Here is a 26,051-nt window from a genome sequence, read left to right as displayed (position 1 = left end):
CTCCAAATTTGCGGATGACACTAAGTTGGGTGGCAGTGTGAGCTGCGAGGAGGTTGCTATGAGGCTGCAGAGTGACTTAGATAGGTTAGGTGAGTGGGCAAATGCATGGCAGATGAAGTATAATGTGGATAAATGTGAGGTTATCCACTTTGGTGGTAAAAACAGAGAGACAGACTATTATCTGAATGGTGACAGATTAGGAAAAGGGGAGGTGCAACGAGACCTGGGTGTCATGGTACATCAATCATTGAAGGTTGGCATGCAGGTACAGCAGGCGGTTAAGAAAGCAAATGGCATGTTGGCCTTCATAGCGAGGGGATTTGAGTACAGGGGCAGGGAGGTGTTGCTACAGTTGTACAGGGCCTTGGTGAGGCCACACCTGGAGTATTGTGTACAGTTTTGGTCTCCTAACTTGAGGAAGGACATTCTTGCTATTGAAGGAGTGCAGCGAAGGTTCACCAGACTGATTCCCGGGATGGTGGGACTGACCTATCAAGAAAGACTGGATCAACTGGGCTTGTATTCACTGGAGTTCAGAAGAATGAGGGGGGACCTCATAGAAACGTTTAAAATTCTGACGGGTTTAGACAGGTTAGATGCAGGAAGAATGTTCCCAATGTTGGGGAAGTCCAGAACCAGGGGTCACAGTCTAAGGATAAGGGGTAAGCCATTTAGGACCGAGATGAGGAGAAACTTCTTCACCCAGAGAGTGGTGAACCTGTGGAATTCTCTACCACAGAAAGTTGTTGAGGCCAATTCACTAAATATATTCAAAAGGGAGTTAGATGAAGTCCTTACTAGTAGGGGGATCAAGGGGTATGGCGAGAAAGCAGGAAGGGGGTTCTGAAGTTGCATGTTCAGCCATGAATTCATTGAATGGCGGTGCAGGCTCGAAGGGCCGAATGGCCTACTCCTGCACCTATTTTCTATGTTTCTATGTTTCTAATGCTTGCCGGGGAGTCAGAAGATTCTTGAACGGCAATGAGGAGGGCCAAAATCTCCGCATATTGGCCTGAATGTTTGATACTTTTAAACTTGAGAGCCTTGTGAGGGAGGACCACAACACAGCAGGCACAGGGTGAGCCCTGTATGTGGTGTGAAAAACTGTCCACCTCTATCTCAGAAGCTCCTTCTATTGGCGATCGCAAAACAGGATGGGAATCAAAGTGTATTAAGGGCAGCAGATACATGTGACGTTGTCCCTCATACACAAATAATAGTGGTAAGAGAGGAGTCTGTTTGGGGTTCTATCAATGTCCCGTTGTAAATAGTTCCAAAGTCCATTTACTAATGCGTTGGGCTGAGACCCAACAATCGCCTGGTTCCATGAGCAGGTTCAGCGGGGTGTGAGGGAAATGTAAGATGACCCACTGGAAGCCCGTGATGTAGGTAAAGCGTTGAGTGGCACAGAACATCGCCAGTAGTTGGCGCTCGCAGGCTGAATACATCGTTTCTGCCCCCTGCAACACCCCTGAAGTATGCATGATCGGTTGTAACCTGTCTAGTCGTTTTTGACATAGGACCGCAGTCAGACTATGATCCCTGGATGCGACCTGGAGACGGAATGTTTGTGTCGTGTCGGGCAACATCAGACAGGTAGCACAGCCTCTCCCTGTACAACACAGGTTCATAAACTGTGTACAGCCTGTCCCTGTACAACACAGGTTCATAAACTGTGTACAGCCTGTCCCTGTACACCACGGGTTCATAAACTGTGTACAGTCTCTCCCTGTACAACACAAGTTCATAAACTGTGTACAGCCTGTCCCTGTACAACACGGGTTCATAAACTGTGTACAGCCTCTCCCTGTACAACACAGGTTCATAAACTGTGTACAGCCTGTCCCTGTACAACACGGGTCCATAAACTGTGTACAGCCTGTCCCTGTACACCATGGGTTCATAAACCATGTACGCCTGTCCCTGTACACTATGGGTTCCAGCATAAACTGTGTACAGCCTCTCCCTGTACACCATGGGTTCCAGCATAAACTGTGTACAGCCTCTCCCTGTACACCATGGGTTCATAAACTGTGTACAGCCTGTCCCTGTACACCACGGGTTCATAAATTGTGTGCAGCCTGTCCCTGTACACATGGGTTCCAACATAAACTGTGTACAGCCTGTCCCTGTACACCACGGGTTGCAGTATAAACTGTGTACAGCCTGTCCCTGTACACCACGGGTTGCAGTATAAACTGTGTACAGCCTGTCCCTGTACACCACGGGTTGCAGTATAAACTGTGTACAGCCTCTCCCTGTACACCACAGGTTGTAGTATAAACTGTGTACAGCCTGTCCCTGTACACCATGGGTTCCAGCATAAACTGTGTACAGCCTCTCCCTGTACACCATGGGTTCCAACATAAACTGTGTGCAGCCTGTCCCTGTACACCATGGGTTCCAGCATAAACTGTGTACAGCCTCTCCCTGGACACCATGGGTTCCAACATAAACTGTGTGCAGCCTGTCCCTGTACACCACGGGTTGCAGTATAAACTGTGCAGCCTGTCCCTGTACACCATGGGTTCCAACATAAACTGTGTACAGCCTCTCCCTGTACACCATGGGTTCATAAACTGTGTACAGCCTGTCTCTGTACACCATGGGTTCCAGTATAAACTGTGTACAGCCTGTTCCTGTACACCATGGGTTCCAGTATAAACTGTGTACAGCCTGTTCCTGTACACTATGGGTTCATAAACTGTGTACAGCCTGTCCCTGTACACCATGTATTCATAAACTGTGTACAGCCTGTCCCTGTTCACCATGGGTTCATAAACTGTGTACAGCCTGTCTCTGTACACCATGGGTTCATAAACCGTGTACAGCCTGTCTCTGTACACCATGGGTTCATAAACTGTGTACAGCCTGTTCCTGTACACATGGGTTCATAAACTGTGTATAGCCTGTCTCTGTACACCATGGGTTCATAAACTGTATACAGCCTGTCCCTGTACACCATGGGTTCCAGTATAAACTGTGTACAGGCTGTCCCTGTACACCATGGGTTCATAAACTGTGTACAGCCTGTCCCTGTACACCACGGGTTCCAATATAAACTGTGTACAGCCTGTCCCTGTACACCATGGATTCCAGTATAAACTGTGTACAGCCTGTCCCTGTACACCATGGATTCCAGTATAAACTGTGTACAGCCTGTCCCTGTACACATGGGTGATTCTGCTGGCCCTGTATGGTTTGATAACATTTCTCAGCCATATCCATGTTTTTAATGCCTAACTGTTCTGAATGGACTCCATAACCTATTTTGGGGTAGTGAGGGTATTATAAACCATAAATGAAAGATTTTGTCGTATTTTAGGATTGATAGCTGCGAGCAGAACAGGTTTCAAATTGGCATTGTCTAATTCGTCGTGTCCTCGTTTCCAAGCATCCCATCATATCCTCACATCGATGGGCCACTTGGATAGTGTTATGGGACCGAACTCATTAACACAAGCCTGCAATTCAGAAGCATTGAGGGAAGGGAGTGTGTCTCGGGAGGTGTCTCCTCCCCCTTGTCATTATAGGGCTGGGTGCTAACGGTGACACTCACAGGGGTCTGCCCTTACTATTGTTGGACTCTCCGGGGTCTCCCCAACCACATGCCTTTCCTTCCAGTGCACCCCGGTCTATCACTTCCCCTCTGCCCGCTGCTCCTACTGAATCATATGGTCTGGCTGTGACGGCCACAAGAGCATCCCGTTACCCCAGCTTTCCCTCTAGTTCGTATATCGTCAACCTGCACTGAGTGTGATCCATTTCTCTATCAGGGCTCTGGAGAGCTTCCCTCAAGGTGCCTCTGGCATCTCGTAGGTCACACGTAAGGTTTTCTCTCTCTCTCTCTCTCTCTCTCACAAGATTGTAACTTGTTTACTTTCTCCTAATTCACCAGAACACCTCCGGCCTGGATCGCCCACACTCTCTGTTGTAGCAGCTTGAGAGGTCTGGCTCTCTGTCTGTAATTCGCCTTTTTAAGTCTCCCATCTCCTGAACTTGCTGCTTCTTTAAGTCCCCTATCTCCTGACTATGTTTCTTTTTCAACTCTTCTATCTGTTTGCTTTGTTTCTTACAGTACTCATCATCTCTCAATGCGAGGAGTATTCGTAATAAAGTGGATGAATTAACTGCGCAGATAGCAGTTAACGGATATGATGTAATTGGCATCACGGAGACATGGCGCCAGGGTGACCAAGGCTGGGAACTCAACATCCAGGGGTATTCAATATTCAGGAAAGAAAAGGAGGTGGGGTAGCATTACTTGTTAAAGAGGAAATTAATGCAATAGTAAGGAATGACATTAAATTGGATGATGTGGAATCGGTATGGGTGGAGCTACGTAATACCAAAGGGCAGAAAACGCTAGTGGGAGTTGTGTACAAACCACCAAACAGTAGTAGTGAGGTTGGAGATGGCATCAAACAGGGAATTAGGGATGCGTGCAATAAAGGTACAGCAGTTATCATGAGCGACTTTAATCTACATATAGATTGGGCTAACCAAACTGGTAGCAATGCGATGGAAGAGGATTTCCTGGAGTATATTCGGGATGGTTTTCCAGATCAGTATGTCGAGAAACCAACTAGAGAGCTGGCCATCCTAGACTGGGTGTTGTGTAATGAGAGAGGATTAATTAGCAATCTTGTTGTGCGAGGCCCCTTGGGGAAGAGTGACCATAATACAGTAGAATTCTTCATTAAGATGGAGAGTGACACAGTTAATTCAGAGACTAGGGTCCTGAACTTAAAGAAAGGTAACTTCGATGGTATGAGGCATGAATTGGTAAGAATAGACTGGCAAATGATACTTAAAGGGTTGATGGTGGATAGGCAATGGCAAACATTTAAAGATCACATGGATGAACTTCAACAATTGTACATCCCTGTCTGGCATAAAAATAAAACGGGGAAGGTGGCTTAACCGTGGCTAACAAGGGAAATTGGCCAGAAAATGCAGCAAACCTGAGGACTGGGAGAAATTTAGAATTCAGCAGAGGAGGACAAAGGGTTTAATTAGGAGGGGGAAAATCGAGTATGAGAGGAAGCTTGCTGGGAACATAAAAATTGACTGCAAAAGCTTCGATAGATATGTGAAGAGAAAAAGATTAGTGAAGACAAATGCAGTCAGAATCAGGTGAATTTATAATGGGGAACAAAGAAATGGCAAACCAATTGAACGAATACTTTGGTTCTGTCTTCACTAAGGAAGACACAAATAACCTTTTGGAAATACTAGGGGACCGAGGGTCTAGCGAGAAGGAGGAACTGAAGGATATCCTTATTCGTCAGGAAATTGTGTTAGGAAAATTGATGGGATTGAAGGCCGATAAATCCCCAGGGCCTGATAGTCTGCCTGAAGTGACCCTAGAAATAGTGGATGCATTGATGGTCATTTTCCAACATTCTATAGATTCTGGATCAGATTCTGGATTGGAGGGTAGCTAATGTAACCCCACTTTTTATAAAAGGAGGGAGAGAGAAAACGGGTAATTATAGACCGGCTAGCCTGACATCAGCAGTGGGGAAAATGTTGGAATCATTATTAAAGATGAAATAGCAGTGCATTTGGAAAGCAGTGACAGGATTGGACCAAGTCAGCATGGATTTATGAAAGGGAAATCATGCTTGACAAATCTTCTAGAATTTTTTGAGGGTGTAAGAGTGGACAAGGGAGAACCAGTGGATGTGGTGTATTTGGACTTTCCCACTCTTTGCTTCCTGTCTGCCAACCAGTTCTCTATCCACGTCAATAATTACCCCCAATACCATGTGCTTTAATTTTGCACCTGTTCGCTAATAGGCCCTACCCTTTCTTTAGTTACCCTCTTACTCTTAATATATTTAGCGAACATCTTTGGGTTTTCCTTAATTTTAGCCAGGAATTTTAGCATTCCTAATATCCTTTTTAATTTTGCCTCTTAACTTTCTCTATTCCTCCAAGGATTCTATAGTATTTTGCCGTTGGTATAAGCTTCCCTTTTTTTCTTTATCCTCTCCTGTAAGTCCCTAGACATCCAGGGGGCTCCAGAATTATTTTTCCCAGTCTTTTTCTTCAAGGGCACATGTTTGGCCTGAGCCTTCCAGATCTCCTCCTTGAATGCCTCTCACTGTTCCGACACTTATTTACCCACAAGTAGCTGTTTCCAGTCCACTGTGGCCAAATCACTCCTTAACTTAGCAACATTAGCTTTTCCCCAATTCGGAACTTTTATTCCAGGCCTATCCTTGTCCTTATCCATAACCAACTTGAATCTGACTGAATTATGGTCACTGGCACCCACGTGCTCTCCCACTAATACCCCTTCAACCTGCCCAGCTTCATTCCCCAAAACTAAATCCAAGACTGCCCCCTCTGGTGTTGGGCTTGCTACATACTGACTAAAAAAGTTCTCTTGAATGTATTTCAAGAATTCCACACCCTTTATACCCTTCACACTAAATTTGTCCCAATCAATATTCGGATAGTTAAAATCCCCGATTATTACTACCCTATGGTGTTTTGACTTCATAGCAATTTGCCTACATATTTGTTCCTCTATCTCCCTCCCACTGTTTGGGGGTCTATAATACCCGCCCAGCAGTGTGATCGCCCCTTTTTTATTTTTCAATTTGATCATAATGGCCTCATTTGATGATTCCTCTAACATATCATCCCTCCACACCGCTGTAATAGTTTCTTTAATTAGTACCATGACACCACTCCCCCCTTTTACCCCCCTCTCTGTCTTGTCTAAAAATTCTGCAGCCAGGAATATTGATCTGCCAAACCTGCCCCTCTTTCAGCCATGTTTCTGTAATGGTTATAATGTCATACTCCCAAGTGTCTACCTGTGATCTTAGCTCATCCGCCTTCTTCGCTATACTCCTTGCATTAAAGTATATACCATTCAGCACAGGAAGACCTCCTTGCTTACTACATACTAAGCCCTGTTTCCTTTGTCTTACAGATTTGCTTTCTACATTCTTGCTATCCAATTTCTACTTTATTTCCTTCCCTTTTGAATTCATTTTCAGGTTCCCATCCCCCTGCCAAGCTAGTTTAAACTCTCCCCAAGAGCACTAGCAAAACTCCCCGTGATGATATTGGGTCCGGGCGCTGTTGAGGTGCAACCCGTCTGGTTTGTACAGGTCCCCTCTCCCCCAGAAGCGGTACCAATACCTCAAGAATTTAAAGCCCTCCCTCCGACACCAACTCTCCAGCCACGTATTTATCCTCTCTATCCTTCTATTCTTGTACTCATTAGAACGTGGCACCGGTAGTAACCCGGAGATTACTACCTTTGAGGTCCTACCCTTTAATTTTCTTCCTAGCTCCCTGAATTCTGCCTGTAGGACCTCATCCCTCATTTTACCTGTCGTTCATCCCGATATGAACCACAACCTCTAGCTGTTTGCTCACCCCCGCCCACCCCCCCCCCACCCCCAGAATGCCCTGCGTCTGCTCTGTGACATCCTTGACCCTGGCACCAGGGAGGCACAAAACCATCCTGGAGTCACGTCTACGGCTGCAGAAACGCCCGTCTGTTCCCCTAACTATAGAATCCTCTATCACTAGGGCTCTTTTGTTCTTTGTCCCTCCTCCCCCCTGTGCAGCTGAGCCACCCGTGGTGCCTTGGAATTGGCTCTGGCTGCACTCCCCAGAGGCACCATTGCCCTCAACGGTACTCAGAAGTGAATATTGGTTTGGAAGTGTGATGGACTCATGGGGGTACTCCTGACATTGTGCTCTGTACACCCAAGGCCAAGTCATTAACATATATCAAGAAAAGCAGTGGTCCCAGTACCGACCCCTGGGGATCACCACTGTATACCTTCCTCCAGTCCGAGAAACAACCATTCAGCCCTACTCTCTGCTTCCTGTGTACTAGGCCCATCATCATCATCATAGGCCATCCCTCAGAATCGAGGAAGACTTGCTTCCACTCCTGAAATGAGTTCATTGGTGACTGAACAGTCCGATACGAAAGCCACAGACTCTGTCACAGGTAGGACAGACATTCGTTGAGGGAAGGGGTGGGTGAGACTGGTTTGCCACACGCTCCTTCCGCTGCCTGCGCCTGACCTCTTCACACTCTCGGCGTTGAGATTCAAAGAGCTCAGCGCCCTCCCGGATGCACTTCCTCCACCTCGGGCGGTCTTCGGCCAGGGACTGCCAGGTGTCAGTGGGGATGTTGCACTTTATCAGGGAGGCTTTGAGGGTGTCCTTGCAACGTTTCCACTGCCCACCTTTGGCTCGTTTGCCGTGAAGGAGCTCCGCATAAAGCACTTGCTTTGGGAGTCTCATGTCTGGTATGCGAACTATGTGGCCTGCCCAGCGAAGCTGATTGAGTGTGGTCAGTGCTTCAATACTGGGGATATTCGCCTGGTCAAGGACGCTAATGTTGGTGCACCTGTCCTCCCAGGGGATTTGCAGGATCTTGCGGAGACATTGTTGGTGGTATTTCTCCAGCGACTTGAGGTGTCTAGGAGGACGGGTATGACTACAGCCCCGTAGACCATGAGCTTGGTGGTAGATTTGAGGGCCTGGTCTTCGAACACTCTTTACCTCAGGCGGCCAAAGTTTGTACTGGCACACTGGAGGCAGTGTTGAATCTCCTCATCAATGCCTACTTTTGTTGACAAGAGGCTCCCAAGGTATGGGAAATGGTCCACGTTGTCCAGGGCCGCGCCGTGGATCTTGATGATTGGAGGGCAGTGCTGTGCGGCGAGGACAAGCTGGTGGAGGACCTTTGTCTTATGGATGTTAAGCGTAAGGCCCATACAGCAGAGCCTGGTCTCCAATTGTCTTGAATACCTTTGCCATTGCACCAAGAACTTGTTCCATCAATCCCGTGTGGTAGCTGGTGTTCAATAGCCTCCCCATGTTAAAAGAATTCATGCACGGGCATTTTCACACTTTAAAATGAAGTTGGAGACCTGGCATCAGTCACCTTAGAACACATTTTAGTGTGGAAGCATCTTCAACAACGAGGGGATTGCCTAAGAAGAAGCTGTTTCCTGTCACTTCGCCAAATTCCAATACTGATTCCACTGCCCCGCTCTCTCCCCATAGCCCTGTATCAATCCTAAACTAATCCCACTGGGATTACTGGTATTGGGATTGATACAGGACTATGGGGAGAGAGCGGGGCAGTGGGATTAGTTTGGGATTGATACAGGGCTATGGGGAGAGAGCGGGGCGGTGGGATTAGATTGGGATTGATACAGGGCTATGGGGAGAGAGTGGGGCAGAGGGATTAGTTTGGGGATTGATACGGGCTATGGGGCGAGAGCGGGGCAGTGGGATTAGTTTGAGATTGATACAGGACTATGGGGAGAGAGCGGGGCAGTGGGATTAGTTTGGGATTGATACAGAGCTATGGAGAGAGAGCGGGGCAGTGGGATTAGTTTGGGATTGATGCAGAGCTATGGGGAGAGAGCGGGGCAGTGGGATTATTTGATAATTGACACAGGACTATGGGGAGAGAGCGGGGCAGTGGGATTAATTTGGGGATTGATACAGGACTATGGGGAGAGCGCGGGGCAGTGGGATTAGTTTGAGATTGATACAGGACTATGGGGAGAGAGCGGGGAAGTGGGATTAGTTTGGGATTGATACAGAGCTATGGAGAGAGAGCGGGGCAGTGGGATTAGTTTGGGATTGATGCAGAGCTATGGGGAGAGAGCGGGGCAGTGGGATTATTTGATAATTGACACAGGACTATGGGGAGAGAGCGGGGCAGTGGGATTAATTTGGGGATTGATACAGGACTATGGGGAGAGCGCGGGGCAGTGGGATTAGTTTGGGGATTGATACAGGACTATGGGGAGAGAGTGGGGTAGTGGGATTAGTTTGGGGATTGATACAGGGCTATGGGGAGAGAGCGGGGTAGTGGGATTAGTTTGGGGATTGATACAGGGCTATGGGGAGAGAGCGGGGCGGTGGGATTAGATTGGGATTGATACAGGGCTATGGGGAGAGAGTAGGGCAGAGGGATTAGTTTGGGGATTGATACGGGCTATGGGGCGAGAGCGGGGCAGTGGGATTAGTTTGAGATTGATACAGGACTATGGGGAGAGAGCGGGGCAGTGGGATTAGTTTGGGATTGATACAAAGCTATGGAGAGAGAGCGGGGCAGTGGGATTAGTTTGGGATTGATGCAGGGCTATGGGGAGAGAGCGGGGCAGTGGGATTATTTGATAATTGACACAGGACTATGGGGAGAGAGCAGGGCAGTGGGATTAATTTGGGGATTGATATAGGACTATGGGGAGAGCGCGGGGCAGTGGGATTAGTTTGGGGATTGATACAGGACTATGGGGAGAGAGCGGGGCAGTGGGATTAGTTTGGGGATTGATACAGGACTATGGGGAGAGTGCGGGGCAGTGGTATTAGTTTGGGGATTGATGCAGGGCTATGGGGAGAGAGCGGGGCAGTGGGATTAGTTTGGGATAGATACATGTACAGCAAGTGATCAGGAAAGCCAATGGAATCTTGGCCTTTATTGCAAAGGGGAAGGAGTATAATAGCAGGGAAGTCTTGCTACAGTTATACAGGGTATTGGTGCGGCCACACTTGGAATACTGCGTGCTTTTTGGTTTCCCTATTTACAAAAGGATATACTTGCTTTGGAGGCAGTTCAGAGAGGGTTCACAAGGTTTATTCCGGAGGTGAGGGGGTTGAACAATGAGGAAAGTTGATGAGATTGGGCCTCTACTCATTGGAATTCAGAAGAATGAGAGGTGATCGTATCGAAATGTAAAAGATTCTGAGTGGTCTTGACAAGGTGGATGCAGAGAGGATGTTTCCACTGATCGGGGAGACTAGAACGAAAGGGCATGATCTTTGAATAAGGGGCCGCCCATTTAAAACTGAGATGAGGAGAAATTTATTTTCTCAAAGGGTTGTAAATCTGTGGAATTCGCTGCCTCAGAGAGCTGTGAATAAATTTAGGACAGAAATAGACAGTTTCTTAACCGATAAGGGGTTGTGGGGAGCGGGCAGGGAAGTGGAGCTGAGTTCATGATCGGATCAGCCTTGATCGTATTAAATGGCGGAGCAGGCTCGAGGGCCGTATGGCCAACACCTGCTCCTAATTCTTATGTTCTTATGTTCTTATGTTCGGGTTCAGAGGTAACATCAGAGCAATTCACTTTGCGCAGGCTTATGTGGAGAGCAAATATTTTTTTACTGAGAATCATTACTTGAATGTATCATGAGCAAAGGATAGAGAAAGTACATGACATAACAAAACTTCAGTCCCAAACAGTTTGGTTTCCAAGTGGCACGGCGTGATTAACTAAAAATTCATGTCACCATTAACAACGTGTCTTGGTCCCACCATTACATTACAGTCTACATTATATAATCATAACATTGAATTAGCTGATCGCAGTACAGCCCAGGGACTATGCAGACTTACCCTCCGGGATAACTGGTTTAGCACCAACACACGTGGCGCTGCAATCAGACGCCTCCATCAGGGCTGCAGCGCTTCCCTCCAGGTCCGTGAGAGGAACAGTGTTGGGTGGACCATCGCCCATTTCGTGTAGCTCCGCCCTATTGCCGGCTAGTTTTTTCTGCAAAGGTGAGAAAAAATATGTGTGAACTAATTTGACAGCGACTAACACCGAGCACAAACACACACACACACATACACACATACAAAATATTGGTACACATCCCCAATTAACTGTCCCCCAGTCTTTTCGTCAACGACTGCACGATTTAAGTTATGTTAGCATGCAGATGTTGCATGATGAACATACAGGGCACTAACACAATGCGATTGATGATGGGAAATAAAAATGTTACCAAGCTTTATAACATAATAAAACATGTCACTATTCAAGCGTCAATCATCAATACATGATAAAAGTTAGTACTTACTCTCGCAGACCCAACGATGTCATTCCACCGTTTGCGGCACGGGTTTGGCCCCGCATCACGGGCGCGATAGAGGACACCACCTCAGCGATCTATCACCATGACAGCTGATACACAGACGGTGACGGTCTCCCTTGCCCACCCGGTGTTAACTGATGCCAACGCGCCTCCACTTCCTCCATCAATGGCTCCAGGGCTTCTTCCGAGAAACCAGTGGCCCCTTTTTCTCCCACCGAACTCCCGCTCCACTTGCATGGCTTGCTTCTCCATTATATTGATATATATTTATATATCCATTTCAATTTAATTAATGAGTTATTATTATTAATTTGAAGATTTATTATTATTATAATTATTACTAGTTATATTGATATTATTTATAATATAATATAATTGTCAAGATACTAAATACTCCTCAAAAATGTTCACAAATGCTCCCAGCTCCTGTCCCACTGACTTGCACCAACCTCTGCAGCTTGAAATGTTGAGTGCCGTCCTTACCTTCGCGGCGCAATCGCGGGTCACCCTTGACCCCGGAATCGTGGGGGAATGGCTGCGCATGCACAGGATCACCCTTGACCCCGGAATCATGGGGGAATGGCTGCGCATGCACAGGATCACCCTTGACCCCGGAATCATGGGGGAATGGCTGCGCATGCACAGGATCACCCTTGACCCCGGAATCGTGGGGGAATGGCTGCGCATGCACAGGATCACCCTTGACCCCGGAATCATGGGGGAATGGCTGCGCATGCACAGGATCACCCTTGACCCCGGAATCGTGGGGGAATTGCCGTGCATGCACAGGATCACCCTTGACCCCGGAATCGTAGGGGAATTGCCGTGCATGCACAGGATCACCCTTGACCCCGGAATCGTGGGGGAATTGCCGTGCATGCACAGGATCTCCCTTGACCCCGGAATCGTGGGGGAATGGCTGCGCATGCACAGGATCACCCTTGACCCCGGAATCGTGGGGGAATTGCCGTGCATGCCGTGGAGAAGCTTTTCCGGCCGTTTCCTACAGAGGCTCTGCTTCCCTTTCTAAAGGGAAGGTGATGGGAGACTTTTCTTCTGGTTTTTGCTGCCCGCCCCAGACCACAATCACTCGCCTTCGCCGCCGCCGACATTGAGGACCCGAAAACCCCGGGAGCGCACACCAGCGGTATTCCCGCAGTTAAAAAGACGCAAATGCCACAATGTCACTGGTGATCAGGCGCCATAGATGTGAGTGAAATTTCTAGCTCTACTCAGCAATCAAAAACACAATTTGTAAATGTGCGGATGACATTAAATTGGAGGGGCGATAGTCAATACTGAGGAAGACTGAAACACATTATAGGCGGACATTAATAAACCTGAAGAATGGGCAAATAATTGCAAATTAATTTCAACACCGAGAAATGTGAAGTATTATATTTTGGTAAGAAAAATAGGGAGGTCATAAATTATTTGGACAAATGAGAATCTAAATGGGATAGAGGAACAAAAGGACCTCGGAGTACAAATAGACAAATCACTAACAGTAGCAACACAGATTAAGAAGGCCATAAGAAAGCAAACCAAGAACTAGAGTTTATTTCTGGAGGGATAGAATTGAAAAGTAGGGAAGTTATGCTGAACCTGTATCGAACCTTGGTTAGACCACACTCGGAGCACTGCGTACAGTTCTGGTCGCCATATTATAAACAGGAGATAGAGCCACTGGAAATGGTGCAGAGTAGATTTACAAGGATGATACCAGAAATGCGAGGGTATACATATCAGGAAAGGATGGACAGGCTGAGTCTCTTTTCTCTGGAAAAAGGCGGCTGAGGGGTGACCTAATAAAGGTCTTTAAAATGATGAAAAGTTTTGATCGAGTGGGTACAGAGAGAATGTTTCCACTTGTGGGGAAGAGCATAACTAGAGGCCATCAATATAAGATAGTCACTGAAAAATCCAATGGGGAATTCAGGAGAAACTACTTTATTCAGAGAGTGGTGAGAATGTGGAACTTGCTGCCACAGGGAGGGGTTGAGGCGAATAGTATCGATGTATTTAAAGGGAGGCTGGACAAGCATATCGGGGAGAAGGGAATAGAGGGTTATGCTGATAGATTTAAAAGACTTTAAGATTGAAAGACGGGAGGAGGCTCGAGTGGAGTATAAACGCCGGCATGGACTGGTTGGGCTAAATGGCCGGTTTCTGTGCCATATATACCGTATGTAACTATTTATGTGTTTGTACAAAGTTTTTGAAGTAAGGAGTTGTGTTTGGAAATTTCTTGCCTCGGGCAGGTGTGACGGTAAATGCAGTTCACCCAGGAATTGTGCAGACGGAGATAATGAGGAACCAAAAAATCTACATTCGAGTGATCAGCAAGCTGCTTGGCATCTTCTTCTTCAAGGTCAGTGCTCACGTCACGCACCATTCACACACCAAGCTGCTATGGCACTCGATGCGCAGCGCAACACCAAGTGCACGCTGATTCCCCGTGTGCCGGCTCATTCGACGTGTGCCTGCTGATTCACCGTCTGCCCGCTGATTCACCGTGTGCCTGCTGATTCACTGTGTGCCCGCTGATTCACCGTGTGCCTGCTGATTCACTGTGTGCCTGCTGATTCACCGTGTGCCCGCTGATTCACTGTGTGCCTGCTGATTCACCGTGTGCCCGCTGATTCACCGTGTGCCCGCTGATTCACCGTGTGCCTGCTGATTCACCGTGTGCCTGCTGATTCACCGTGTGCCCGCTGATTCACCGTCTGCCCGCTGATTCACCGTCTGCCCGCTGATTCACTGTGTGCCCGCTAATTCACCGTGTGCCCGCTGATTCACCGTCTGCCCGCTGATTCACCAAGTGCCTGCTGATTCACTGTGTGCCCGCTGATTCACTGTGTGCCTGCTGATTCACCGTGTGCCCGCTGATTCACTGTGTGCCTGCTGATTCACCGTCTGCCCGCTGATTCACCGTCTGCCCGCTGATTCACCAAGTGCCTGCTGATTCACTGTGTGCCTGCTGATTCACCGTGTGCCCGCTGATTCACTGTGTGCCTGCTGATTCACCGTGTGCCCGCTGATTCACCGTCTGCCCGCTGATTCACCAAGTGCCTGCTGATTCACTGTGTGCCCGCTGATTCACTGTGTGCCTGCTGATTCACCGTGTGCCCGCTGATTCACTGTGTGCCTGCTGATTCACCGTCTGCCCGCTGATTCACCGTCTGCCCGCTGATTCACCAAGTGCCTGCTGATTCACTGTGTGCCTGCTGATTCACCGTGTGCCCGCTGATTCACTGTGTGCCCGCTGATTCACTGTGTGCCTGCTGATTCACCGTGTGCCCGCTGATTCACTGTGTGCCCGCTGATTCACTGTGTGCCTGCTGATTCACCGTCTGCCCGCTGATTCACCGTCTGCCCGCTGATTCACCAAGTGCCTGCTGATTCACCGTGTGCCCGCTGATTCACTGTGTGCCTGCTGATTCACCGTGTGCCCGCTGATTCACTGTGTGCCTGCTGATTCACCGTGTGCCCGCTGATTCATTGTGTGCCTGCTGATTCACCGTCTGCCCGCTGATTCACCAAGTGCCTGCTGATTCACTGTGTGCCCGCTGATTCACCGTGTGCCTGCTGATTCATTGTGTGCCCGCTGATTCACTGTGTGCCCGCTAATTCACCGTGTGCCCGCTGATTCACTGTGTGCCCGCTAATTCACCGTGTGCCCGCTGATTCACTGTGTGCCTGCTGATTCACCGTGTGCCCGCTGATTCACTGTGTGCCCGCTAATTCACTGTGTGCCTGCTGATTCACCAAGTGCCTGCTGATTCACTGTGTGCCCGCTGATTCACCGTGTGCCTGCTGATTCACCGTGTGCCCGCTGATTCACTGTGGGCCCTCTGATTCACTGTGTGCCCGCTGATTCACTGTGGGCCCTCTGATTCACTGTGTGCCCGCTAATTCATCCAGTGTCTGATGATTCACTCAGTGTCTGATGATTCACCCAGTGTCTGATGATCCACTCAGTGTCAGATGATTCACTCAGTGTCAGATGAGTGTCTGATGATTCACTCAGTGTCTGATGATTCACTCAGTGTCTGATGATTCACTCAGTGTCTGATGATTCACCCAGTGTCTGATGATTCACCCAGTGTCTGATGATCCACTCAGTGTCAGATGATTCACTCAGTGTCAGATGAGTGTCTGATGATTCACTCAGTGTCTGATGATTCACCCAGTGTCTGATGATTCACCCAGTGTCTGATGATTCACCCAGTGTCTGATGATTCACCCAGTGTCTGATGATTCACTCAGTGTCTGATGATTCACCCAGTGTCTGATGATCCACTCAGTGTCAGATGCATGTCTGATGATTCACTCAGTGTCTGATGATTCACACAGTGTCTGATGAATCAATCAGTGTCTGATGATTCACCCAGTGTCTGATGATTCACCCAGTGTCTGATGATTCACTCAGTGTCTGATGATCCACTCAGTGTCTAATGCATGTCTGATGATTCACCCAGTGTCTGATGATTCACTCAGTGTCTGATGATTCACCCAATGTCTGATGATTCAACCAGTGTCAGATGATTCACTCAGTGTCAGATGATTCACTCAGTGTCTGATGATGCACCCAATGTCTGATGATTCACCCAGTGTCAGATGATTCACTCAGTGTCTGATGATCCACTCAGTGTCTGATGATTCACCCAATGTCTGATGATTCACCCAGTGTCAGATGATTCACCCAGTGTCTGATGATTCACCCAATGTCTGATGATTCACCCAGTGTCTGATGATTGACCCAATGTCTGATGATTCACCCAATGTCTGATGATTCACTCAGTGTCTGATGATTCACCCAGTGTCTGATGATTCACCCAGTGTCTGATGATTCACCCAGTGTCAGATGATTCACCCAGTGTCTGATGATTCACCCAGTGTCTGATGATTCACCCAATGTCTGATGATTCACTCAGTGTCTGATGATTCACTCAGTGTCAGATGATTCACTCAGTGTCTGATGATTCACCCAGTGTCTGATGATTCACCCAATGTCTGATGATTCACCCAGTGTCAGATGATTCACTCAGTGTCTGATGATTCACTCAGTGTCAGATGATTCACTCAGTGTCTGATGATTCACCCAGTGTCTGATGATTCACCCAATGTCTGATGATTCACCCAGTGTCAGATGATTCACCCAGTGTCTGATGATTCACTCAGTGTCTGATGATTCACCCAGTGTCTGATGATTCACCCAGTGTCTGATGATTCACCCAGTGTCAGATGATTCACCCAGTGTCTGATGATTCACTCAGTGTCAGATGATTCACCCAGTGTCTGATGATTCACTCAGTGTCTGATGATTCACTCAGTGTCAGATGATTCACCCAATGTCTGATGATTCACCCAGTGTCAGATGATTCACCCAGTGTTTGATGATTCACCCAGTGTCTGATGATTCACCCAATGTCTGATGATTCACCCAGTGTCTGATGATTCACCCAGTGTCAGATGATTCACTCAGTGTCAGATGATTCACCCAGTGTCAGATGATTCACCCAATGTCAGATGATTCACCCAGTGTCAGATGATTCACCCAGTGTCAGATGATTCACCCAGTGTCTGATGATTCACCCAATGTCAGATGATTCACTCAGTGTCTGATGATTCACCCAGTGTCTGATGATTCACCCAATATCTGATGATTTACCCAGTGTCTGATGATTCACCCAGTGTCAGATGTTTCACCCAGTGTCAGATGATTCACCCAGTGTCAGATGATTCACCCAGTGTTTGATGATTCACCCAGTGTCTGATGATTCACTCAGTGTCAGATGATTCACTCAGTGTCTGATGATTCACCCAGTGTCTGATGATTCACTCAGTGTCAGATGATTCACCCAGTGTCAGATGATTCACCCAGTGTCAGATGATTCACCCAGTGTCTGATGATTCACTCAGTGTCTGACGATTCACCCAGTGTCTGATGATTCACCCAGTGTCTGATGATTCACCCAATGTCAGACGATTCACCCAGTGTCTGATGATTCACTCAGTGTCTGATGATTCACTCAGAGTCTGATGATTCACCCAGTGCCTGATGATTCACCCAGTGTCTGATGATTCACCCAGTGCCTGAAGATTCACCCAGTGTCTGATGATTCACTCAGTGTCTGATGATTCACCCAGTGTCAGATGATTCACCCAGTGTCTGATGATTCACCCCGTGTCTGATGATTCACTCAGTGTCAGATGATTCACCCAGTGTCTGATGATTCACTCAGTGTCTGATGATTCACTCAGTGTCAGATGATTCACCCAATGTCTGATGATTCACCCAGTGTCAGATGATTCACCCAGTGTTTGATGATTCACCCAGTGTCAGATGATTCACTCAGTGTCTGATGATTCAACCAATGTCTGATGATTCACCCAGTGTCTGATGATTCACCCAGTGTCAGATGATTCACTCAGTGTCAGATGATTCACTCAGTGTCAGATGATTCACCCAGTGTCAGATGATTCACCCAATGTCAGATGATTCACTCAGTGTCTGATGATTCACCCAATGTCAGATGATTCACCCAATGTCAGATGATTCACCCAGTGTCAGATGATTCACCCAGTGTCAGATGATTCACCCAGTGTCAGATGATTCACTCAGTGTCTGATGATGCACCCAATGTCTAATGCATGTCTGATGATTCACCCAGTGTCTGATGATTCACTCAGTGTCTGATGATTCACCCAGTGTCAGATGATTCACTCAGTGTCAGATGATTCACCCAGTGTCTGATGATTCACGCAGTGTCTGATGATTCACCCAGTGTCAGATGATTCACTCAATGTCAGATGATTCACTCAGTGTCTGATGATGCACCCAATGTCTGATGATTCACCCAGTGTCAGATGATTCACTCAGTGTCTGATGATCCACTCAGTGTCTGATGATTCACCCAATGTCTGATGATTCACCCAGTGTCAGATGATTCACTCAGTGTCTGATGATTCACCCAGTGTCAGATGATTCACTCAGTGTCTGATGATTCACCCAATGTCTGATGATTCACCCAGTGTCTGATGATTGACCCAATGTCTGATGATTCACCCAATGTCTGATGATTCACTCAGTGTCTGATGATTCACCCAGTGTCTGATGATTCACCCAGTGTCTGATGATTCACCCAGTGTCAGATGATTCACCCAGTGTCTGATGATTCACCCAATGTCTGATGATTCACTCAGTGTCTGATGATTCACTCAGTGTCAGATGATTCACTCAGTGTCTGATGATTCACCCAGTGTCTGATGATTCACCCAATGTCTGATGATTCACCCAGTGTCAGATGATTCACTCAGTGTCTGATGATTCACCCAATGTCAGATGATTCACCCAGTGTCTGATGATTCACTCAGTGTCTGATGATTCACTCAGTGTCTGATGATTCACCCAGTGTCTGATGATTCACCCAGTGTCTGATGATTCACCCAGTGTCTGATGATTCACCCAGTGTCAGATGATTCACCCAGTGTCTGATGATTCACTCAGTGTCAGATGATTCACCCAGTGTCTGATGATTCACTCAGTGTCTGATGATTCACTCAGTGTCAGATGATTCACCCAATGTCTGATGATTCACCCAGTGTCAGATGATTCACCCAGTGTTTGATGATTCACCCAGTGTCTGATGATTCACCCAATGTCTGATGATTCACCCAGTGTCAGATGATTCACTCAGTGTCAGATGATTCACTCAGTGTCAGATGATTCACCCAATGTCAGATGATTCACCCAGTGTCAGATGATTCACCCAGTGTCAGATGATTCACCCAATGTCAGATGATTCACTCAGTGTCTGATGATTCACCCAGTGTCTGATGATTCACCCAATGTCTGATGATTTACCCAGTGTCTGATGATTCACCCAGTGTCAGATGTTTCACCCAGTGTCAGATGATTCACCCAGTGTCAGATGATTCACCCAGTGTTTGATGATTCACCCAGTGTCTGATGATTCACTCAGTGTCAGATGATTCACCCAGTGTCAGATGATTCACCCAGTGTCAGATGATTCACCCAGTGTCAGATGATTCACCCAGTGTCTGACGATTCACCCAGTGTCTGACGATTCACCCAGTGTCTGATGATTCACCCAATGTCAGACGATTCACCCAGTGTCTGATGATTCACCCAGTGTCTGATGATTCACCCAGTGTCAGATGATTCACCCAGTGGCTGATGATTCACCCCGTGTCTGATGATTCACTCAGTGTCAGATGATTCACCCAGTGTCTGATGATTCACTCAGTGTCTGATGATTCACTCAGTGTCAGATGATTCACCCAATGTCTGATGATTCACCCAGTGTCAGATGATTCACCCAGTGTCAGATGATTCACTCAGTGTCTGATGATTCAACCAATGTCTGATGATTCACCCAGTGTCTGATGATTCACCCAGTGTCAGATGATTCACTCAGTGTCAGATGATTCACTCAGTGTCAGATGATTCACCCAATGTCAGATGATTCACCCAGTGTCTGATGATTCACTCAGTGTCTGATGATTCACCCAATGTCAGATGATTCACCCAATGTCAGATGATTCACCCAGTGTCAGATGATTCACCCAGTGTCAGATGATTCACTCAGTGTCTGATGATTCACCCAGTGTCTGATGATTCACCCAGTGTCTGATGATTCACCCAGTGTCAGATGATTCACCCAGTGTCTGATGATTCACTCAGTGTCTGATGATTCACTCAGTGTCTGATGATTCACCCAATGTCTGATGATTCACCCAGTGTCTGATGATTCACCCAGTGTCAGATGATTCACCCAGAGTCAGATGATTCACCCAGTGTCAGATGATTCACCCAGTGTTTGATGATTCACCCAGTGTCTGATGATTCACTCAGTGTCAGATGATTCACCCAGTGTCTGATGATTCACTCAGTGTCTGATGATTCACCCAGTGTCAGATGATTCACCCAATGTCAGATGATTCACCCAGTGTCAGATGATTCACCCAGTGTCTGATGATTCACTCAGTGTCTGATGATTCACCCAGTGTCAGATGATTCACCCAGTGTCAGATGATTCACCCAGTGTCAGATGATTCACTCAGTGTCTGATGATTCACTCAGTGTCTGACGATTCACCCAGTGTCTGATGATTCACCCAGTGTCAGATGATTCACTCAGTGTCTGATGATTCACCCAATGTCAGATGATTCACCCAATGTCTGATGATTCACCCAGTGTCAGATGATTCACCCAGTGTCTGATGATTCACCCAGTGTCAGATGATTCACTCAGTGTCTGATGATTCAACCAGTGTCTGATGATTCACCCAGTGTCTGATGATTCACCCAGTGTCTGATGATTCACTCAGTGTCAGATGATTCACTCAGTGTGAGATGATTCACTCAGTCTCTGATGATTCACCCAGTGTCTGATGATTCACTCAGTGTCAGATGATTCACCCAATGTCTGATGATTCACTCAGTGTCAGATGATTCACTCAGTCTCTGATGATTCACCCAGTGTCTGATGATTCACTCAGTGTCAGATGATTCACTCAGTGTGAGATGATTCACTCAGTCTCTGATGATTCACCCAGTGTCTGATGATTCACCCAGTGTCAGATGATTCACCCAGTGTCAGATGATTCACTCAGTGTCTGATGATTCACTCAGTGTCAGATGATTCACCCAGTGTCTGATGATTCACTCAGTGTCTGATGATTCACTCAGTGTCTGATGATTCACCCAGTGTCTGATGATTCACCCAGTGTCTGATGATTCACCCAGTGTCAGATGATTCACCCAGTGTCAGATGATTCACCCAGTGTCTGATGATTCACTCAGTGTCTGATGATTCACTCAGTGTCAGATGATTCACCCAATGTCTGATGATTCACCCAGTGTCAGATGATTCACCCAGTGTTTGATGATTCACCCAGTGTCTGATGATTCACCCAATGTCTGATGATTCACCCAGTGTCTGATGATTCACCCAGTGTCAGATGATTCACTCAGTGTCAGATGATTCACCCAGTGTCAGATGATTCACCCAATGTCAGATGATTCACCCAGTGTCAGATGATTCACCCAGTGTCAGATGATTCACCCAGTGTCTGATGATTCACCCAATGTCAGATGATTCACTCAGTGTCTGATGATTCACCCAGTGTCTGATGATTCACCCAATATCTGATGATTTACCCAGTGTCTTATGATTCACCCAGTGTCAGATGTTTCACCCAGTGTCAGATGATTCACCCAGTGTCAGATGATTCACCCAGTGTTTGATGATTCACCCAGTGTCTGATGATTCACTCAGTGTCAGATGATTCACTCAGTGTCTGATGATTCACCCAGTGTCTGATGATTCACCCAGTGTCTGATGATTCACTCAGTGTCAGATGATTCACCCAGTGTCAGATGATTCACCCAGTGTCAGATGATTCACCCAGTGTCAGATGATTCACCCAGTGTCAGATGATTCACCCAGTGTCTGATGATTCACTCAGTGTCTGACGATTCACCCAGTGTCTGATGATTCACCCAGTGTCTGATGATTCACCCAATGTCAGACGATTCACCCAGTGTCTGATGATTCACTCAGTGTCTGATGATTCACTCAGTGTCTGATGATTCACCCAGTGCCTGATGATTCACCCAGTGTCTGATGATTCACCCAGTGCCTGAAGATTCACTAGGTGTCTGATGATTCACTCAGTGTCTGATGATTCACCCAGTGTCAGATGATTCACCCAGTGTCTGATGATTCACCCCGTGTCTGATGATTCACTCAGTGTCAGATGATTCACCCAGTGTCTGATGATTCACTCAGTGTCTGATGATTCACTCAGTGTCAGATGATTCACCCAATGTCTGATGATTCACCCAGTGTCAGATGATTCACCCAGTGTTTGATGATTCACCCAGTGTCAGATGATTCACTCAGTGTCTGATGATTCAACCAATGTCTGATGATTCACCCAGTGTCTGATGATTCACCCAGTGTCAGATGATTCACTCAGTGTCAGATGATTCACTCAGTGTCAGATGATTCACCCAGTGTCAGATGATTCACCCAATGTCAGATGATTCACTCAGTGTCTGATGATTCACCCAATGTCAGCTGATTCACCCAATGTCAGATGATTCACCCAGTGTCAGATGATTCACCCAGTGTCAGATGATTCACTCAGTGTCTGATGATGCACCCAATGTCTAATGCATGTCTGATGATTCACCCAGTGTCTGATGATTCACTCAGTGTCTGATGATTCACCCAGTGTCAGATGATTCACTCAGTATCAGATGATTCACCCAGTGTCTGATGATTCACTCAGTGTCTGATGATTCACCCAGTGTCAGATGATTCACTCAGTGTCAGATGATTCACTCAGTGTCTGATGATGCACCCAATGTCTGATGATTCACCCAGTGTCAGATGATTCACTCAGTGTCTGATGATCCACTCAGTGTCTGATGATTCACCCAATGTCTGATGATTCACCCAGTGTCAGATGATTCACTCAGTGTCTGATGATTCACCCAGTGTCAGATGATTCACTCAGTGTCTGATGATTCACCCAATGTCTGATGATTCACCCAGTGTCTGATGATTGACCCAATGTCTGATGATTCACCCAATGTCTGATGATTCACTCAGTGTCTGATGATTCACCCAGTGTCTGATGATTCACCCAGTGTCTGATGATTCACCCAGTGTCAGATGATTCACCCAGTGTCTGATGATTCACCCAGTGTCTGATGATTCACCCAATGTCTGATGATTCACTCAGTGTCTGATGATTCACTCAGTGTCAGATGATTCACTCAGTGTCTGATGATTCACCCAGTGTCTGATGATTCACCCAATGTCTGATGATTCACCCAGTGTCAGATGATTCACTCAGTGTCTGATGATTCACCCAATGTCAGATGATTCACCCAGTGTCTGATGATTCACTCAGTGTCTGATGATTCACCCAGTGTCTGATGATTCACCCAGTGTCTGATGATTCACCCAGTGTCAGATGATTCACCCAGTGTCTGATGATTCACTCAGTGTCAGATGATTCACCCAGTGTCTGATGATTCACTCAGTGTCTGATGATTCACTCAGTGTCAGATGATTCACCCAATGTCTGATGATTCACCCAGTGTCAGATGATTCACCCAGTGTTTGATGATTCACCCAGTGTCTGATGATTCACCCAATGTCTGATGATTCACCCAGTGTCTGATGATTCACCCAGTGTCAGATGATTCACTCAGTGTCAGATGATTCACTCAGTGTCAGATGATTCACCCAATGTCAGATGATTCACTCAGTGTCAGATGATTCACCCAGTGTCAGATGATTCACCCAGTGTCAGATGATTCACCCAGTGTCTGATGATTCACCCAATGTCAGATGATTCACTCAGTTTCTGATGATTCACCCAATGTCTGATGATTTACCCAGTGTCTGATGATTCACCCAGTGTCAGATGTTTCACCCAGTGTCAGATGATTCACCCAGTGTCAGATGATTCACCCAGTGGCTGATGATTCACCCCGTGTCTGATGATTCACTCAGTGTCAGATGATTCACCCAGTGTCTGATGATTCACTCAGTGTCAGATGATTCACCCAATGTCTGATGATTCACCCAGTGTCAGATGATTCACCCAGTGTTTGATGATTCACCCAGTGTCAGATGATTCACTCAGTGTCTGATGATTCAACCAATGTCTGATGATTCACCCAGTGTCTGATGATTCACCCAGTGTCAGATGATTCACTCAGTGTCAGATGATTCACTCAGTGTCAGATGATTCACTCAGTGTCAGATGATTCACCCAGTGTCAGATGATTCACCCAGTGTCAGATGATTCACCCAGTGTCTGATGATTCACCCAATGTCAGATGATTCACCCAATGTCTGATGATTTACCCAGTGTCTGATGATTCACCCAGTGTCAGATGTTTCACCCAGTGTCAGATGATTCACCCAGTGTCAGATGATTCACCCAGTGGCTGATGATTCACCCCGTGTCTGATGATTCACTCAGTGTCAGATGATTCACCCAGTGTCTGATGATTCACTCAGTGTCAGATGATTCACCCAATGTCTGATGATTCACCCAGTGTCAGATGATTCACCCAGTGTTTGATGATTCACCCAGTGTCAGATGATTCACTCAGTGTCTGATGATTCAACCAATGTCTGATGATTCACCCAGTGTCTGATGATTCACCCAGTGTCAGATGATTCACTCAGTGTCAGATGATTCACTCAGTGTCAGATGATTCACCCAATGTCAGATGATTCACCCAGTGTCTGATGATTCACTCAGTGTCTGATGATTCACCCAATGTCAGATGATTCACCCAGTGTCAGATGATTCACCCAGTGTCAGATGATTCACCCAGTGTCAGATGATTCACTCAGTGTCTGATGATTCACCCAGTGTCTGATGATTCACCCAGTGCCTGATGATTCACCCAGTGTCAGATGATTCACCCAGTGTCTGATGATTCACTCAGTGTCTGATGATTCACTCAGTGTCTGATGATTCACTCAGTGTCAGATGATTCACCCAGTGTCTGATGATTCACTCAGTGTCAGATGATTCACCCAGTGTCTGATGATTCACTCAGTGTCTGATGATTCACCCAGTGTCAGATGATTCACCCAATGTCAGATGATTCACCCAGTGTCAGATGATTCACCCAGTGTCTGATGATTCACTCAGTGTCTGATGATTCACCCAGTGTCAGATGATTCACCCAGTGTCAGATGATTCACCCAGTGTCAGATGATTCACTCAGTGTCTGATGATTCACTCAGTGTCTGACGATTCACCCAGTGTCTGATGATTCACCCAGTGTCAGATGATTCACTCAGTGTCTGATGATTCACCCAATGTCAGATGATTCACCCAATGTCAGATGATTCACCCAGTGTCAGATGATTCACCCAGTGTCTGATGATTCACCCAGTGTCAGATGATTCACTCAGTGTCTGATGATTCACCCAGTGTCTGATGATTCACCCAGTGTCTGATGATTCACTCAGTGTCAGATGATTCACTCAGTGTGAGATGATTCACTCAGTCTCTGATGATTCACCCAGTGTCTGATGATTCACTCAGTGTCAGATGATTCACCCAATGTCTGATGATTCACTCAGTGTCAGATGA

The 26,051-nt window shown here is 46.9% G+C and overlaps 1 protein-coding gene across 1 annotated transcript in view; it reads left to right on the top strand.

The window, feature by feature from the left end:
* LOC139275520 (retinol dehydrogenase 13-like) overlaps positions 1 to 14,338 on the top strand; it is a 46,002-nt gene extending 31,664 nt beyond the window's left edge. The window contains exon 5 of the mRNA XM_070892690.1: positions 14,148 to 14,338. Coding sequence (XP_070748791.1) covers positions 14,148 to 14,338 — 191 coding nt within the window. The remainder of the gene's footprint in view (positions 1 to 14,147) is intronic.
* Positions 14,339 to 26,051: the final 11,713 nt, after the last annotated feature.

The sequence above is a fragment of the Pristiophorus japonicus genome, chromosome 11 (genome assembly GCF_044704955.1).
Source record: "Pristiophorus japonicus isolate sPriJap1 chromosome 11, sPriJap1.hap1, whole genome shotgun sequence".
Lineage (NCBI taxonomy): Eukaryota > Metazoa > Chordata > Chondrichthyes > Pristiophoridae > Pristiophorus > Pristiophorus japonicus.
Note: the sequence above shows the minus strand (reverse complement) of the source record. Positions and strands in the feature narration are given on the sequence as shown.